Source organism: Narcine bancroftii, chromosome 7 (genome assembly GCF_036971445.1).
Source record: "Narcine bancroftii isolate sNarBan1 chromosome 7, sNarBan1.hap1, whole genome shotgun sequence".
In the NCBI taxonomy this organism is placed as follows: Eukaryota; Metazoa; Chordata; class Chondrichthyes; order Torpediniformes; family Narcinidae; genus Narcine; species Narcine bancroftii.
Window position 1 is genome coordinate 38,211,070 of NC_091475.1, and position 18,004 is coordinate 38,229,073.

An 18,004-nucleotide genomic window follows, 5' to 3' on the forward strand; every position below is an offset into this window, starting at 1 on the left:
TGATCAGAATGTGTGACCCCGACTGAATTACCTTTGTACCCAAACTGCATTTTATCACGACTTGGTGAGGTTTCTGTCAAACAGCAGGAGTTTTTGATTTTTAAACAAAATTATACCCTTTTTTAGGGCAATTCAACCAAAAGAGAAACAAACTACACCATTTATCTGTAATGTCAGCCTGCGGTTCTCGTCCCCTTCTCCGAGTTCACCCCAGGTCTCCGCCGCCATCGGATCCGCTTCTGCGCGGGCGCACGCGCAATGCGGCGCCGTACGCGCAGGCGCACGCGCACGCGCAATGCGGCGCCGTACGCGCAGGCGCACGCGCACGCGCACCCAGCTCTCTGGAGTTGACGCTTCGTGCCAGCGCCTCTTCCTGCCTTGAGAGATGGAGCATGGAGATTGTTGTCCGCCGCGGAGGCCGGGCGTGGGAGTGGGCGCCTTTGTGACCAGCCTGCGTTGGCCTGGCTGTGTCCTGCTCGGGAAGAGGAAGAGCTCGAGCTCGTTCGGTGTGGGCACTTTTCAAGTCCCCGGGGGCCACCTGGAGTTCGGGTACGGCCTCCCCTGCAGCTCGCGTTTAACCCCGGCCTCATTTACTGTGGGCAAAATAATGTTCACGTCTTCAGAACAAACTGTGAAACGAAGTAGTGGAACTCATCCTTGATTCGGTGGGAAAATCAGTGTAAAGGAAATTAAGCAGCATTGTTTCTGGGAGGACTGGTCACAACGTTTAAAAAAATATGACGCAGTTTGAGTGAAAGAAAGTTTTTTTTAAAAAAATGGACTTTATTCACAAAAATTACAAAAAGTCAGTTTAAAGTCACTTCCTACCCTTATTTCCGTTACTATGCATTGTTACCTTCATTTCCATTTACACATTGCCTCTGCTATTGTTTTAAGGGCTTCCTCTTGGTGTCAACCCCTCCCAATAGTGGAAGGATTCGAGACTGTGGTCCTTCTCCTCAGCACCCTTGAGTTGGCTGCACCAAGCCTCAGTGTGTCCTCCAGCACGTACGCCTGCAGCCTGGAATGCGCCATTCGGCAACATTTCCTCAAGGACATCTCTGTGGGCTGAAAGACCGACAAGTTTTGGACAGAAAATCTGCAGACTGTAGTAAATACACAAAAGTTCTGGAGAAACTCAGCACGTACCGCCGCAGCATATCTTAAAAGAGGAGACAGACCCAAAACATTAATTATATATCTTTGCCTCCGACTGACCCCATGGGATCTACTGAGACTCTTCAGTACTTTTGTGCATTGACACATTTTCTCCTTTGGACCATAGCTTCTGGGTTCCTTGTGTTTTTTGTTTCTCTCTCACCACACCCCCCCCCCCCAGCCAACCAACCACTCCCAGATGTGGCAGTTTTGCATGACTATCATCAAACTTCTTTAAATGTTAGTTATAATTATCATCTGTACAAATATATTCTGTTTCTGAAGCAAAAAAAGTCTGTCGGGGGAAAAAATTAGCTCAGGAAAAATCTTCTGAAAGACATAAAAGACATAAATTTCTCAAGATGCTGTCTGACCTGTGATTTTTTTTTTCAGCTCTTGGACTATCAGCACCTGCAGATTTCCTTTTGATTTATATTCTTTATGAATTTTCTGGTGGTTCAGATGTATTTGGCAATACCAGACATCAAGAAAAGTCCAGCAAAATAGGGTTGTTTCAATAAATAGTTGACCTTATCCAACTAAAGTGTGTAGCATTGGATAAATTTACAAAGGCTAAAATCTATTGTTTTGTAAAATCAGCCAATCATCAAATGTCTGGTCCTCGAGTTGAGATTCGAAATTGGAGAAAGGCCAATTTTGTGGAAATGAGAAAGGATTGAGATAAGCTGTTGTCTGTGGAAGGCCTTCAAAGGCAAAATTTTGAGAGGGCAGAATGTGCACATTCCTGTCAGGATTAAAGCCAAAATTAACAGGCTATAGCCGACTGAGCGACGGCACAGTTAGATGTGCTAAATTGACACCCCAGTTGTCCTACACAAGGTGGTGCGGGCCCCTCATCCCTTGTGAGGAGAAGCCTGTGGTTGGCAACACATGTTACCTGTGGGACAGAGATGCTTCCATGTTGCGTGCCGCTGGGTGGTGAGTGACGCCGCGATGCATTGACATCACTTTCTATCTAAGAACAGCATGAGGAATTCAAAATAAAGTTCAGTTAATGGTTCACCTCGTGCTGTGTGAACATCTCTCATTTTGGTAGCGCTGCCGTTAGCAGACACTATAAGGTAAAGGGAATCTGGTTTTCAAAGGAAATTAGCAATCTGGTGAAGAGGAAGGGAGAGGTATATAGCAGGTATAGGCAACAAGATGCAAATAAGGTACTAGAATATTATAGAAAATGTAAGAGATTACTTAAGAAGGAAATCAAGAAGACATGAGCTTGCTTTGGCAGATAATGTGAAAGTAAACCTGATGGTTTTCTACAAGTATGTTAACAGTAAAAAGATAGTAAGGGGAAAAATTAGCCCCCTAGAAGACCAGAGTGGTCATCTATGTGTGGAACCTAATGAGATAGGGGAGATCATAAACAGTTTTTTTTTGCATCAGTATATACTCAGGAAACTCATGGTGTACAAGGAAAGAAGGGAAACAAGCAGTAGTGCCATGGAACATATAGAGATTAAAGAGAAGGAGGTGCTTGCTGCCTTACAGCAAATAAAGGTAGATAAATCCCCCGGACTTGACATGATATTCCCTCTGACTTTGAGGGAGATGAGTGAAGAAATTACAGGGGCCCTGGCAGGAATATTTAAAATGTCTTTAGCCACGGGTAAGGAGCCAGAGGATTGGAGGGTACCTCATGTTCTGTGGCTTAAAAAAAGACTCCAAAAACAAACCAGGAAATTACAGCCCAGTGAGCCGGGTGTCAGTAGTGGATAAATTATTGGAGGGTGTTCTGAGAGATAGGATATACAAGTATTTGGACAGGCAAAGGCAGATTAAGGAGAGTTGGCATGACTTTGTGCATGGTAGATCGTGTTTAACGAATCCTATAGTTTTTTTGAGGAAGATACCAAGAAAGTAGAAGGAAAGGCTGTGATGTTGTCTACATTGACTTTAGAAAGGCCTATGACAGGGGAGTCATGTGACACATAGGACGTGGGATCCTAACACTCCTGGAAAAATACAAGAAAATGATTGTTTAAATGAAGTAAACAAAGATTAAGATAAAGGAAGAATACAAAAATGGTCCATTTGCCTGTTAAAATGCCTTTGAAGAAAAGAAGTGTTGTTGCTGAAGCAGATGAAAGTGTGGTTCTTGGAAGTGAAGAGTGTGCAGAGAATCCTTGGATCTGAAGTGATGACCAGGGCCCAACAGAGAGTTAAGTTGCTGGGAAGCAGCAAGTCATTCCAGCCTGTCAGTTGGGGAAGATTGCGCCGGACCAAGGGAAACAAATTCCTTAAGCAAGGACGATTATCGAATTCGAGTGAGATGAGTGATTGCAATGGTTACTTCAGTGTATAAAGATGTTAAACAAAATAGATATAAATCCAAGGCTATGCAAAAGGATAAAAACAATATTGATTTTGAATTACAAAGTACATTAAGCACAACGCGGATCCAAATGGACAATGCAAGTACAAATAAACATTTTAATGGGGGGAATAAAAATATAAAAGAAAAATGCAACAGATATGATGCAAGTGCAAGAACAGAAAGGTGAAGAAAATCAGGAAGTTATGAAAATTCGACGGAAAGTTGGAAATGTAAAGAAGAATCTGGAGTCTGAAGTTAAGGAAGAAATTGATGAGAGGAAGATAATTTCAGGAAAAAATTGATAAGATGGAAAATTGTAGTAGGAGGAACAATATTAAGATTGTTGGTTTGGAGGAAGGAGAAGAAAAACATGACATGATTCAGTTTCTCCAAGGATGGATACCGAAGATTCTGGGGGTAAATGAATTTGAAGGCCCAATTGAAATTGAAAAAACAGAGCCCTCAGATCCCAGCCGCAATCAGATGAGAAACCCAGCTCTATAGTAATTAAGGGTTCAAAATATCGAGATAAGGAAAAGATTTTAGCCTTACCAATGGAAAAAGTAAGAATAAAGAAGAGTCCACTTGAATATCGTGGTTCGAAGTTTTTATTTTATCGGGATTTTACTACGTAGTTGTTGGCCAAGAGGAGACAGTTTAATGAAGTTAAGAGAAGTCTTTGGGAAAAGGGATATAGGTTTACATTAAGTTATCCAATGACGAAGAAGATTATAATACCGAATGGCAAAAATAAATTTTTTATGTATTGCAAACAAGCATCAGATTTTGTGGAGACTTTGCTCTTTAATAGGCTAAGTAAATGAGAGGAAATTATTCGGAATGAGGCAAGTGGACTTGGTAAATTTAGAAGCTTTGTATTGAAGTAACACCTGGGAGGAGCTAATGATTATCTAAATGAAGTTAACAGAGATTAAATATGAAGGAAGAATATAAGACTAGTTCATTTACTCTTATAATGTGGCTTTGAAGAAAATAATTATTGTTGCTGGAGCGGATGAAGGTGTTGTTCTTAAATATGAAAAGGGGCCTTTGATTCAGAGAATTTTGGATCTGGAGTGATGACCAGGGCCCGTTAGAGAGTCGAGTTGCTGGAACAGCAATGTTTAATCAGCCTTTTGGCTGGACAAGATGGTGTAAGGCCAAGGAAAATGGATTCTTTAAGTAAGATCAAATCATTGAATTTGAGCAAGACGATTGATTTCAGTGACAAATGGAAGTTTTCTTCATGGTTTTGTCAATTTATAGAGAATTTGAAAATTATTTAGCAAGAATTATGAAAAAAGATTAAGAGGGCAAGGGATGCAAGTTTATGATACGTTACCCAGCGATGATGGAAATTGTACTATCAGATGATAAAATAAATTTTTATAGATTATAACAGCCATTAGATATTGTGGGAACTCTGCCTTTTAATAGGTAATCCCTATTTGGAATGAGGTAATGGACTAGTAAATTGTTAATTTTGTTTTGATGTAATACCTGTGAAGTAAAGGGTGTTGGAGTCCATCGTCAGCTGTTCATGGGCTCGTTGTTGCAATGAGCCACGTCCTGTGTGAAGAGGGGGGTGGTGCTATATCCTTAAGCGCCAATAAGGGGGGATTTCTTTTTCTTTTTCTCAGGGTTTTGGTAGAATTGAGTGGTTTTGGGGGGGCTTCTTTTTCTTCTCCTTTTTCTTTTTTCCTATTCTTTTTAACTAGTAAAAGCCATGCATGATTAATTGTGAATGAAATATATGTAATGTAATTGATTGTATGGTATCTATAAATAAAATGTAAAAAAACGAAAGGCTTTTGACAAGGTCCCACATGGGAGGTTAGCTCAGAAGGTTCAGACACTAGATATCCATGGAGAGGGTTGTAAAATGGATTTGAAATTGGCTGAATGGGAGAAGACAGAGTGGTAGTGGATGATTGCTTCTCAGACTGGAGGCCTGTGATTAGTGATGTGCCTCAGGAATTAGTGTTGGGACCATTGTTTCTATTGTCTATATCAGTGATCTGGATGATAATGTGGGAAAATAGATCAGCAAGAAAGGTTTTCAAAGCTTGCAGAGGGATCTGGACCGACTGGAAAAGTGGGCCAGAAAATGGAAGATGGAATTTAATGCGTACAAGTGTGAGGTGTTGCAGTTTGGAAGGACTAACCAAGGTAGGACATATATAGAAAATGGTAGGGCACTGAGAAGTGTGGAGGAACAAAGGGATCTGGGATACAGATACATAATTCCCTGAAAGTGGCTTCACATATAGACAGGGTTGTAAAGAAAGATTTTGGAATCTTGGCCTTCATAAATCAAAGTATTGAGTACAGGAGTTGGGATATAATTGTGAGGTTATAAAAAACATTGGTGAGGCCAAGTTTGGAGCATTGTGTGCTACCAAGCTACAGGAGAGATATCTGTAAGATTGAAAGAGTGCAGAGAAGATTTACTAGGATGTTGCCAGGTCTTCAGGAGTTGAGTTACAGGGAAAGATTAAAGAAGTTGGGACTTTATTCCTTAGAACATAGAAGACTGAGGGGAGATTTGATGGAGGTTTACAAAATTATGAGGGGACAGGACAGAGTAAATGTGAATAGGTTCCACTTAGATTGGGAGAGATAAATAAAAGAGGCCATGGCTTTAGGGTGAAAAGTGAAAGTTTAGGGGGAACTTCTTCACTCAGAGGGGGTGGGAGTTTGGAACAATGTAAATGCGGGTTCACTCTTACGTTTTAAGAATAAATTGGATAGATACATGGGTGGGAGTGGTCTGGAGGGTTATGGAACTAGAGGAATGATGTTTCAGCACAGACTAGAAGGACCGAATGGCCTGTTTTCTGTGCTGTAGTTCTATATGGTTGTAAACCATGTGGAAGCTATTGTCATTTGGACATGAAACCCACAGATACATAGGAAAGGCACCTTTTAAAAAGTGATATTGCGAAATTGTACAGGGCTGATATATTAAATCCACCATCTTCAATCCAACTGATAGATGATCTATGGGTTAGCATAAGATTACTTTAAAATGTGGAGCAATCTCTGAAGTAATTGAGGGATTGCAACCTTTGGTATTTTAAGTATCGATGATAAATTACTGGAAGCTACAGAATGAGGACAATGCAATGCTGTAAAATGGCCCAAACAAATAATCATTATGACTGACTACATTATGTACCATCTGCCTCTTGAACCTGTAATTGATGAGATGGGTTCTGTGTTTCAGATTTGTTATTGATGCCCTTAAATGCAAGTTTTTTTGTCACAAGGAAAATACTTTTTGCTACAAACCTTTAATATGCAGGAAAAGCTGAGCATCATTTGGATGCAGATTCTTTCTGTAAATGAATCCCTTAATTCTCAGAAGATTGCATCTGTTAAAGTAAGATTTGGGAACCCTTCTCATAAGAAGTACATTAACTTGGTAGCAAGTAAATGTTCTGAAAAGGTGAAAAAGCATGAAAATTTGGCTATTGACAAAATAATAATATTCCTAAGCTAAATAACTGCGCCTGATTAATGTACGTTCCATAATGACTTGGGTGCTCTCAGTAGAATACTGTATTATTGTGAATAATGCAGGATAAGAGTCGCCGTATCTTCACTAATATAACACACTACATATTACTTGCAGAAAATAATTAATTGTGTAAAAATACTTTCATATAATGTGCACATGCATACAACACAAGGGTGTAGTGATCTCACAATTTGCATTTATGAAAAACATACCAATATCTGCCATAGTTAATCTCCTGCAATTAACACCCAATCAACTTTTCCTTGAGGTGTCAGTTGCCCATTATATAGAGGATATCCTGCTGCAATACATTAACTTTGGGGAGAGGAATCAATTAGATTGAAGACATGCTTCAGAGTTAAGCAGAATTTTAATTCAAATATCTCAAATCACTTGATATGTTAATCTCCTCCCTCGAGGATGGATCTGGGCAATTAATATTGATAAGGTACAGTGCCCTAGCCAGAATGTCCTGTTTATAGGAATACCATAGTATTCAGTATAAAGAGATATTCCCAAATTTGCCCTTTATAAATTGTGCGCATTCTTTCATTGCTGCTATTACATTCTCATGCTGGCTATAACATTCCCACGTTCGCTATAAATTGTGTCTTTCCCATGGCTGCTATAAATTGTGTGCGTTCTTTCATTGCCAGTATTATATTCTCATGTTCACTATAACGTTCCCACACTCATTATAAATTGCTAGTACATCTTTCCCACACCCGCTATAAATTGTGCGTTGTCTTTCAACATGTAAAAATATTCTCGTGTAGTGCAAACACATATAATGCAGGAAATAGGCATATAACGTGTGTGTTATATATGTAAAAATACAGTAATTCAGCGATTTTGTCTATGACAGCTTTGAATGAGCACTCCAATTAGTCTCTCTTTCTGAACTTTCCCTATTGTCCTTTGCATATTTCCAGTCCCACATATTTATGCAGAACCTTTCTGAGCTATTGCATCTGCCCCCAGGTAGAGTATTCAGATGATCATAGCTTACTACTTTTACTCCCAAGATTCCTTTGGTACTTTATACAATTACTTTAAAACTTCAAATGTTTAAATTTAGACATACAGCACAGTAACAGGAACTTTCAGCCAATGAGCTCATGCTGCCCAATTATTCTCAATTGACGTCTAACCCCCAGTACATTTTGAACAGTGGGAGTAAACCAACACAAACATGAGAAGAATGTACAAACTCCTTACTGACAGCGCAGGATTCAAACCCTGGTTCCGATCGCTGGCACTGTAACATGATGGAAATATTTAGCTAACATCAGAAGAGATGTATGGAGAGTTTATGAATCTTAATGACCTTTTCATCAAAACTTATGTTTTGAGGTTTCATCAACCTAAAACACACCTAATTCTGTTTCTTCCTTTCACTGATGTAGCATGATTAATTATGCATTTCCATCGTTTTCTGTTTTTATTTCATATTTCAAACATTGTACAATGTGGTTTTTCTAAATTTGTGACCTTTGGTTTGCTGACCCTTCTGCCTTTGAAAGTACTTTCTCATTATTTATTAATGAATTTTAACATATCTATCAAATATCCACTTAGCTTCACAGTTGCCAAGGAAATAACTTTTTTTAAAGTTGTTCCATATAACCCAAGACTTTCAGTTTTGGTAACATTCAAGTAAATCCCTTGACTATGAGATCTTCATAAAAATGAAGACATTTAGGTGTAAAACATGAGCATCTGCAGTGCCTTGATTGAAGTAAAAACACAGTGCTGGAGCAACTCAGCAGGTCAAATGGTGTACTTTAAATTGGAAAGATAAAGATACATAACCAATGTTTCGGGCTCAAGCCCTTCATCGAGGTATGACAAAATGCAGGCAGAATGTAGTAATCTGTTTGACCTGCTGAGTTTTTTCAACATTGTGTTTTTATGTGTAACCTGCTGGCCAGAGTCAGCAATTCTGATTGAAGTCATTGACTTTCAAACACTGAAATTTCAATAATTTTCAGTAAATTTTAGACTTCCATGTCTGCATTGCTAAACATGAAATTAAGGTCGTGGACATTTGATAATAGCCTGTTTGAAAATGATTCTGGCATACACTTGAAGTTGGTCATCTAATTTCTTAGGAAAAGACATAATGGAAAGATATAATACATGCAAATTTGTGAGGTAGATTTGCAGAGCACAATCTTAAAGTTCCATTGAGGATGCTAATTTTAAAATTGATTGTTTTTAACAGAGAAAGTTGGGAAAATTGTGCCACACGAGAGGTTCTTGAAGAGACAGGGCTTCATTTGAAGAATGTGCACTTCGTCACGGTTGTAAATGGTATCAAGTCAGAAGAAAATTATCATTACATCACAATTTTCATGCAGGGAGAAGTAAACATGGACTATGATTCAGAGCCAAAGAATTTGGAACCACAAAAGAATGAAGGTAAGTTATTGCATAAAGCATTGGGAATGTGTCTATAAATCTCTTCAGTTGCTCTTCAACTCTTCCAAAGTCTTCCCTTAAAATTCCATTTCTCTGATTTCACTCTCCCTTCCCTTTATATTGTCATTGGCGCCAGTACAGGTAGTCACCCGGGCTGTCCTGATGCAGGGCCTAGACCCAAAACATCAATAATTATTTTTCCTCTCACAGGTGCTGTTCAATCCATTGACCCTCTCCATCATTTTGCTTCTTGCTCCAGATTTGTGCATCTGAAGTCTCCTCTGCCTCTCAGTATTGGAATGCTTAATAAATTATTTAACTTCCCCATGTGAAATGCATTTCTGAGAATTTAGCTGCCTTCATAACTTTGTTGGGACTAAGAAGGAAGTCTGTGTATGGTAACTAAGGTTTTTGATGAGTATTTTGCTATCACCTTCATGAACAAGGGAGAATGATATCAATGTAATAGGTTAACGAGGACAAATACAAAATATTAGATAGAATGAACATAATAAATTAGGAGGCATTGAGAGACTTACCCTCATTGGAAGTGGCTAAATTACCAGGTCCCAGATGAAATGTTTCCTTGGCTATTACAAGAAGCAAGACCACAATATTAAGAGGCTCTGACAATATTGCAATGTTCTCTAGCTCCATGGATTATGTCAAAATTGGTAGACTGCTAAAACCTCCATTGAAAAAGGGAAAACGATGAACCATACATACAAGCCAGTCATTTTTGTTTCAGAGGAGTGAAATTATGACAATGAATTCTAAAGGATGGTAAGCCTTCATTTAGAAAGACACAGTCAATTCTGGGCAAGGAAACTACTGCACATCCATATTGCGCAACATTTAGAAGAAACACTGGAGGTAACAGCACAGTGGATCTTGACTCAGTCACTCAGACTGACTCAATTTCATCATCACTGGCTAAGCCCTGAAGATGGACGCTGACATCATTCTCAAGATGTATCTCCTCAAGATAGCATTAGTAGAGTGATTGTGGCACAAAGATCCATGTTAGACCATAAGATATAGGAACAGAAATAGGCTATTCAGACCATTGAGTCTGCCCCACCTTTCAATCATGAGCTGATTCATTTTCCAACTCAGCCCCACAGCCTAGCCTTTACCCTATAACCTATGATCCCCTGGCTAATCAAGAACCTATCAATCTCTGCCTTAAACACACTCAATGACTTGGCGTTCACAACCGCCTGTGGCAACAAATTCCATAGATTCACGACCATCTGGTGAAAGATTTGCCTCCGCATCTCTATTCTAAGTGGATGCCCTTCAATCCTGAAGTTGAGCCCTCTTGTCCTAAACTCTCCCACCATGGGAAATAACCTTTCTACATCTACTCTGTTCATACCTCTCAACATTTGATATGTTTCAATGAGATTCCCCCCTCATTCTCCTAAAACCCATTAAACATTCCTCACAAGATAACACTTTGAGTGCTGGAATCGTCCTTGTGGACCTCCTCTGAGCCCTCTCTTGCGTTAGCACATCCATTCTTAAACAAGCAGCCCAAAACTGTTCATAATACTCTAAGTGAGGTATCACCAGTGCCTTATAAAGCCTCAACATCACATCCATGCTCTTATTTTCTATTCTTCATGAAATGAATGCCAGCATTGCATTTGTCTTCCTCATCACCAACTCAATCTACAAGTTTACCATCAGACTATCCCTGCACAAGGACTCCCAGGTGCCTTTGGATCTGGGAATTTTCAATTTTCTTCCCATTAAATTTCTTGGCTGTACACATGCTAACATTGTATTTCATTTGCTACTTCCCTGCCCATTCTCTTAATCAGTCCTTCTGCAGTCAGTTTGTTTACATTTGTTATCTGTTTACAGTTCTTTATTTTTTACATGCAAACTCAGTGTACAGTTCTTTTTGTACTACTAATAAGTGGTAATTCTGCCTTGCCCGCAGAAAAAAGGATCTCAGGGTTGTATGTGATGCCATGTGTGTACTCTGAAAATAATCTGAAATCTGAGCCTTCATGTTTCTTCAACGCTATGTGCTCCTCCACCTGCCTTTGAATTATCTGCAATCTTGGCCACAAAGCCATTCATTCCATAATCTAAATCATTGGTCCTAAAACCAAATTCTGTGGAATATCACTAGCAACTGGTAGCAAACCAGAACATGATCCCTGTATTCCGACTCTCTGCTTCTTGTCAATGGTCTACCCATGCTAGTATATTTCCTGTATATACCATGGGCTCTAATCTCCATGGGCAGAACCTTGTCAAAGCTCTTCTGAAAATCCAAATAGACAACATCCACTGCATCTTCTTTATCTAACCTGCTTGTGACTTCTTCGTAGAATTCCACCAGGTTTGTCAAGTATGATTTAACTTTAAGAAAACCATACTGGCTTTGGTCTATCTTGTCATGTGCCTCACACTGAAGATACATTTAACAGTGTGGTGTGGCATTGCATTTGTGCTAAATGAGCTGGGCTGAGAAACAGATCTGACAGCTCAAAATTGGACATTCCGTATTCTGCCACAATCTCCCAAAGCCCAATCTATTCCTCTCTCAATAGTTATAATCTAATCAGAGGATGTATGCTGGTTTAAGGAGGGCATAATGGTTGCAGTGGCCAAATTTTAAAATGAGGTGTCAACCAGTAACACCGAAATACAAGGCTCCATGCATACTAAACAGAAAAACAGCATACTCTGCACAGAGTTTTTTGATCCTACAATTAATGGATCGGATAAATACTGTGCAGTTGAATAACATCCAAGTTAAATGATGAGCAATTAACCATATAAAGGAGGTGCAAAGAACATCTCAATTCTCAACAATGGTAGGTGTCCAGCATATGAGTGAGTGCTGGAGATGATCCTGAAGCATGTGTGACCATGTTACGCCAGAAGAGGATAACACATCTTGACTTCCACCTGAGACCCCTCCATCACTGAATCCAGTTTTCAATAAGTTAAATTTGATAGGGTATCTCTTGGAGCAATTGGGAGCACTCTGTCAAAATGAGGATTTGCATACAACAACTAACTGTAGCCTAGCTGTCCCAGTTCATGATACAACACCAACTAGTCCCATTGCCTTGGGAATATAACACCCTCCCTCCTACTTCATCTCTTCAGCCCCATCTTGAAGTTTTGGCTTTTTACCTACTTAATGGACATTTTGGCATGGGGAGAGATAGTAATGATCTTCAAGGTTATGCTTCTCATTCTCTTTTCTTGCTCATTAAAATATGCCAGCACAATTTCATCCCTTTTTCTGCCTATATTGTTAGTACTGATGCAGACCACAACCTCTGACTGTTCATCACCCACTCTCTACCTTCACATTTCTCTGCAGCTGCATATTCCTGGCACCAAGGAGGCAGTACACCATTCCTGCAACCACAGAAATATCTATGTTCCCTCGATTATAGAATCTCCTGTAAATTGCTCACTCATTCTCCAGTATCCCTTTACAGTTACACCACAAAAGGTGCCATTGTCTTGGCTTTGGCTTTTTTCCCCACAAGAAACTTCTACATCATCAGTACATTGAACCAAATATTAGCTCAAAAACAAGATGCTTTCAAGAGCCCTGGGAGCTTCTTAACTTGCTTTTGTTTTGTCTATCGGCAGTCACCAAATCCTTTTTGGTTTCACTCTTAATCTGCAGGGTAACCACCTCCTAAAACATGCTACTTGGATGGAATGTAATGGCATCAGTTGTTGCATAAGGTCCAAAATCCAGAGACAACCACCAGCTGATTACACATCCTGTACATGTATTTGTCCAAGCCAAGGAAGAGATCTGGAGTCTCCAAATAGCACAGCATTTATGTTGTATTAATCTGAGGTTCTTTTCCATGGTTTCATTTAATAAACTATCTCAATAGACAGATTATTCTTGTACAACTATTACTGTTAGATTGCTTATTGTTTTACCTACTTTCATTTTCTAACTTTTCTTTAAACCTAATACTCGCTGATCAACAGGAAATTGAATAGGAATAAACAGGGCTTTTTAATAAGTGGCAGGAAGTAACTGGGCTGCTGCAAGGATCAGTGCTTTGGGCCCAGCTATTCACAATCTATTTCAACAAATTGGATGAGGGAACCAAATGTAATATTTCAAAATGTGATGATACAAAGCTGGGGAGGAAGATGCAAAGAGCTTCAATGTGTTTGAGAGTTAAATGGACAAGAGCGTGGCAGATAGAGTATAATTTGGATAAGTGTGAAGTAACCTTCATTGGCTATACAATAGATCATTTGCTTAGTGATTGAGAGATGGGGAGATGTAACTAGGTATCCCTGTACATCCCTGCTGAAAGCAAGCTTCCAGGTGCAGGAAAGAAAGAAAATTATGCGTTTGCCTTTATTGCAACAAGAATTGACTGCAAAACGAGCAAAAGGTATCTTGCTACAGAACCCTGGTAGCACCTTAGTTGGAGCCTTTTGCGTAATTTTTGTCTCATCTGAGAAAGAATGTTGCCCTGAAAGGAGAGAAGCAAAAGTTTATTAGACTGATTTCTGGGATTAGAGGATAGATATATAAGAAGAGACAAGGATGACCAGATCTACAAAGTACTGCAGTTTAGAAGAATGATAGTGGATGATGTACGGAAGGTCACCTGACGTATCTGGTGGGAAATAGGTCGGAAATAATCTCACCTGCTGATTAAGGTTATATCCACCCCAGGTGAGGGTGCCACACAATTGGTTCTCATAGGGTCACGTGGGTGCACCTGAGCGAACTCTCCATCTCCAGACACATGTGAGCCAGCCCCCTAGCCAGCTGCAGTATAAAGCCCATCAAGTGGAGCAATTCTCTCTCTTGGCCATGAGATGATCCCTGACCTCCATTCAAGTTGTGAGCCATGGGTAACACTCGACATCGAATTGTGAGGGGTTCAATCCAAGTTGTGAGCTGTGGGCAACACTGGAGAACCAGTTGTGAGGTGTATGCCAGTAAAGGGTGGGGGCTATTTGTGGCATGCACACGGGGGAAGACTATAGTGTCCAGACTTGTTCCTTTGCTAATTGTCTGTGTATGTTTGTTGTAAAATGGGTAGCGGGTACTGTTTGTTTTACCCTTGCTTCACAATCGGGAGTTGCGATTATCAGTAATTTATTGATAGATGCGTTTATCAGTGACTAACCAGCGTCCGATTATGCATTATTTGTGTGTTATTGCTTTATATGTATGTGTGAGTGTGTTCCCTATTGTGAATTCCACATGTAAATAAAGGCTCTTGTTTGCTAACTATACGTGTCCAGGACTAGTTGCTTCTTGAACTTGTTCTCACCATTACAGTGATCTCACAGGAACTTTTACAATTCTAAAAGGATTAGACACAGTAGGTGAAGGCAAGTTGTTGTTGATGGTTGAGAATCCAGAATCAGGGTTCACAGATATGAGGTCTGCCATTTAAAAGTCGGGAGAAATTCCTTACCAGGAAGGTGGTGAACCTGTGGAATTCTCCACCACCGAAGGCAGAGGAGGCTAGGTCATTATATATATTCCACAAGGAGTAATTGCATTTCTTAAAATAGTCAAGGGATATGGGTAAAAGATGGGAACAAGTGTGAAATGGACAACCAGCCATAATCATATTGAATGATACTTGAATGTTAATGACCTGTACTTGCAGAAAGCTTTTGTCATGTGACAAGTAGTCAGCTGAATTTACTGTAAATCCATGACTTAAATTCAAATTGTGTAAGGTGCTTTTATTTTTTTTAAATATTCTAAGAGTAAGAAAGGGCTTGAACCCCTCAGCTATGTTAACTTCTGCTCCTAAATGGCACTAAGCCCAAATATTAAAAAAAAACAATATCTCTGGAAAAAAGGAGGCAGATTTGGTGCTTATCTTGCCTGGGTGATGGTGATCCTTTATGATGTTAGCTGTCATCTTGATGCAATGCCTCACATTGATGTCTTCAATGGATGGGAAGTAGGTTCACCTGATGAATTTGGCTTCTGGGCGCTCAAGTTTCAAAACCATACTTACATGAGTTGGTCATACTTGCTTAAGCTTTCTTACAGATACTAATCTTACATAAGAAGTAGAAGTAGGCCATTTGGCCTGTCAAGCCTGCTGCACCATTCAGTAAAATCATGTCTGAGTTGGCCGTTGATTCAGTTTCGCTTATCCACATGTTCTTCTGCCCTCACCTCCCTTATCACAAGAAGGGCCATTTTAACGAGATGGAAAGATGATGTCCGATGTGACGTGCGTGTATTCTAAGCTGCAACAGCAATGGGAAGTCTATCAAAACTCTCTTGATGATGTCTGACTTTGGAAAAAATTAGATGTCCCACTATTGAAATGAATCTTAACTTTGTTTCTTTATAGGGTTGTTTTCTTAATTACTTAAAAAATTTGTAAGATTAACTAGTTTTTGGTTTTTGAACCCAATGTTTACCTTCCTTTTTAAATTATTATTAGTGGACTGTTTGTGTTGGTAGCCTCCAAAGGGAGGGGATTGAATTCAATATTTAGTATAGTGTTTTTCTTTTTATCTTTCTTTTTAATGTAACATAGGTCTTTACTATTTGTATTGCTATACAAGATTTGTTATTCTTTATTTTATTGTTATGTACCTATGGAACATTTATTTGATAAAACCAATAAAATATTGAAAAGAAATCTTAATTCTTCTCTTCTTCAAAAACATATCTATCTCCATGTTAAATACATTCAGTGAGACAGCCTCTCCTGCTTCCTTGAGCATTGAATTCCAGATTCACTACTCTTGGAGAGAAGCAGTTCATCCTTATGTCTGTCCTAAATCTACTCTTCTCAATCTTGAGGCTACATGCCCTAGTTCTAGTCTCACTTCAGTGGAAAAACTTCCCTTCTTCTGCCTTATATATATCTTTTATAATGTTAGAGGTCCTTTTAAAGTCTCCCCTCATCCATCTAAACTCCAGTGATGTTAGTCCCAGGCTACTCAATCTTTCCTCAAAAGATAACCTTCAATTCTGAAATTTACCCAATCTGTACCACCCAATTACCCCTCATATTAAATATTGATTTTTATATACTTTCTCAAGTAAGGACTCCAGATGCTCCAGATGCAGCTGAAGCGGGCATGTATTCTAAGCTGTAAAGACAATGGGAAGTCTATCATTACTCATGAGCTCATCATCTATCATTGAACTGCATGATTTAAATTAGCTGAAACTCAGATTTGAGTAGATGGGATGTTCATGATATGCAGTTGACAGAAGCTAAATGGAGATTCTACAAGTGGATACAAGATTTATAGTAGCTTGAATCTGACTCAAGCTTTGTATAAAGGTTTTGTATGTTTGTATTTTCTGATTGGTTGGAAATTTATTTCAATGAACTTGGATTTACTTTTTACCTTCTCAGTACTTCACATTCAATTAACCACCTGTTGGAATATATTATGCAATGAATGTCATATTTGCTTGTCTTTTTATTATAGGTTGGGAATGGATCAGATGGGAAGACTTTCCACCAGCAGATCAGTTATTCTGTCCTTTGGCTTGTGCAAGGCAAGTTTATCATCCATTTCAAGAGAAACCCTAAAATTTGATGGGGAATTGTCAGTATGGCAATAGTTATCAAAGTAATATTTGTATTTAATGTTGAACAAAGTATCTGCAGGAAATGTGGAATCCCAATTGATGGTGAAGAATTGGAAATAATAAATTTCACAGTGACCAGTATCACTGAAGCCATCTTTGGATGTATACTCTCATATTTTAAATATCATCATTGCTGCCCTATTCCAGTCTTCTTGAAATAAATAATAACATTACATTTGCCTTCCGTACAACTGTCTAAACCTGCAAGTTAACCTTTAGAAAATCTTGCACTAGGACTTCCAAGTCCCTTTGGATCTTTTCTTTCTGAATTCTATGCTTGTTTCAAAAGAAAATAGTCTATGCCTTTATTCTTCTCATGGATTTAAATTTTTACCTCTCGCTTAAGAATTCTCACATATAGAAATGGGGGTGGGGGAGGGAAGGGGGTAAGAGAAAGAACAAAATGATGGCAATGACCAAAATTGAATCTGATATTCCTCTGCATCACTTAAGACACCAGCATTGCAAAGGATGAAAAAAATATGGGATGCATTTTGTCATAAGATTCACTGGACACTGTTGTGTTGCAAATTGTAGCAGGGTTCATGCATCTGTATTTCCTCAGAGGACTCAGGTGAGAACCAAAATTGAGATGTTTTCATGACAAAAATAATGCATGCGTCCAATCAAACCATTGGCAGTTCTGCCTTGCCATACGATGTAGGTAAGGAGTCCTTCTCCATATTGCTGTAGGCAGTTGCAACATGGAGATGGGTTCCTCCATGCTTTGTGTTAAGGGAATTAAGGGATAGTGTGTTAGTCTAAGAAAGTAACACCAAGATAAATGATTTTATTGAATGGTGGAACAGGCAAAAGGTCTGAAAGGTCCTATTATATTTTATGTTCAAGACCATGACACAAATTCCAGGCTTCTTAGAAGTGTGTATCAGGGCTGTTGCATAGAAATGTATAAAAGATCAATTATAATATATTCCCAAAAGTAAATACATGAATAGTG

The 18,004-nt window shown here is 39.1% G+C and overlaps 1 protein-coding gene across 3 annotated transcripts in view; it reads left to right on the plus strand.

The window, feature by feature from the left end:
• Positions 1-316: 316 nt before the first annotated feature.
• nudt15 (nudix (nucleoside diphosphate linked moiety X)-type motif 15) overlaps positions 317-18,004 on the plus strand; it is a 39,552-nt gene continuing 21,864 nt past the window's right edge. Inside the window, exons 1-3 of one of the 3 annotated variants that reach the window (XM_069889687.1) lie at positions 317-549; positions 9,238-9,434; positions 16,884-16,953. In XM_069889687.1, coding sequence (XP_069745788.1) covers positions 386-549; positions 9,238-9,434; positions 16,884-16,953 — 431 coding nt within the window. In that variant the 5' untranslated portion in view covers positions 317-385. Of the gene's footprint in view, positions 550-9,237; positions 9,435-16,883 lie in introns of all 3 variants that reach the window. The other 2 variants (XM_069889689.1, XM_069889688.1) reach the window with 2 other exon arrangements.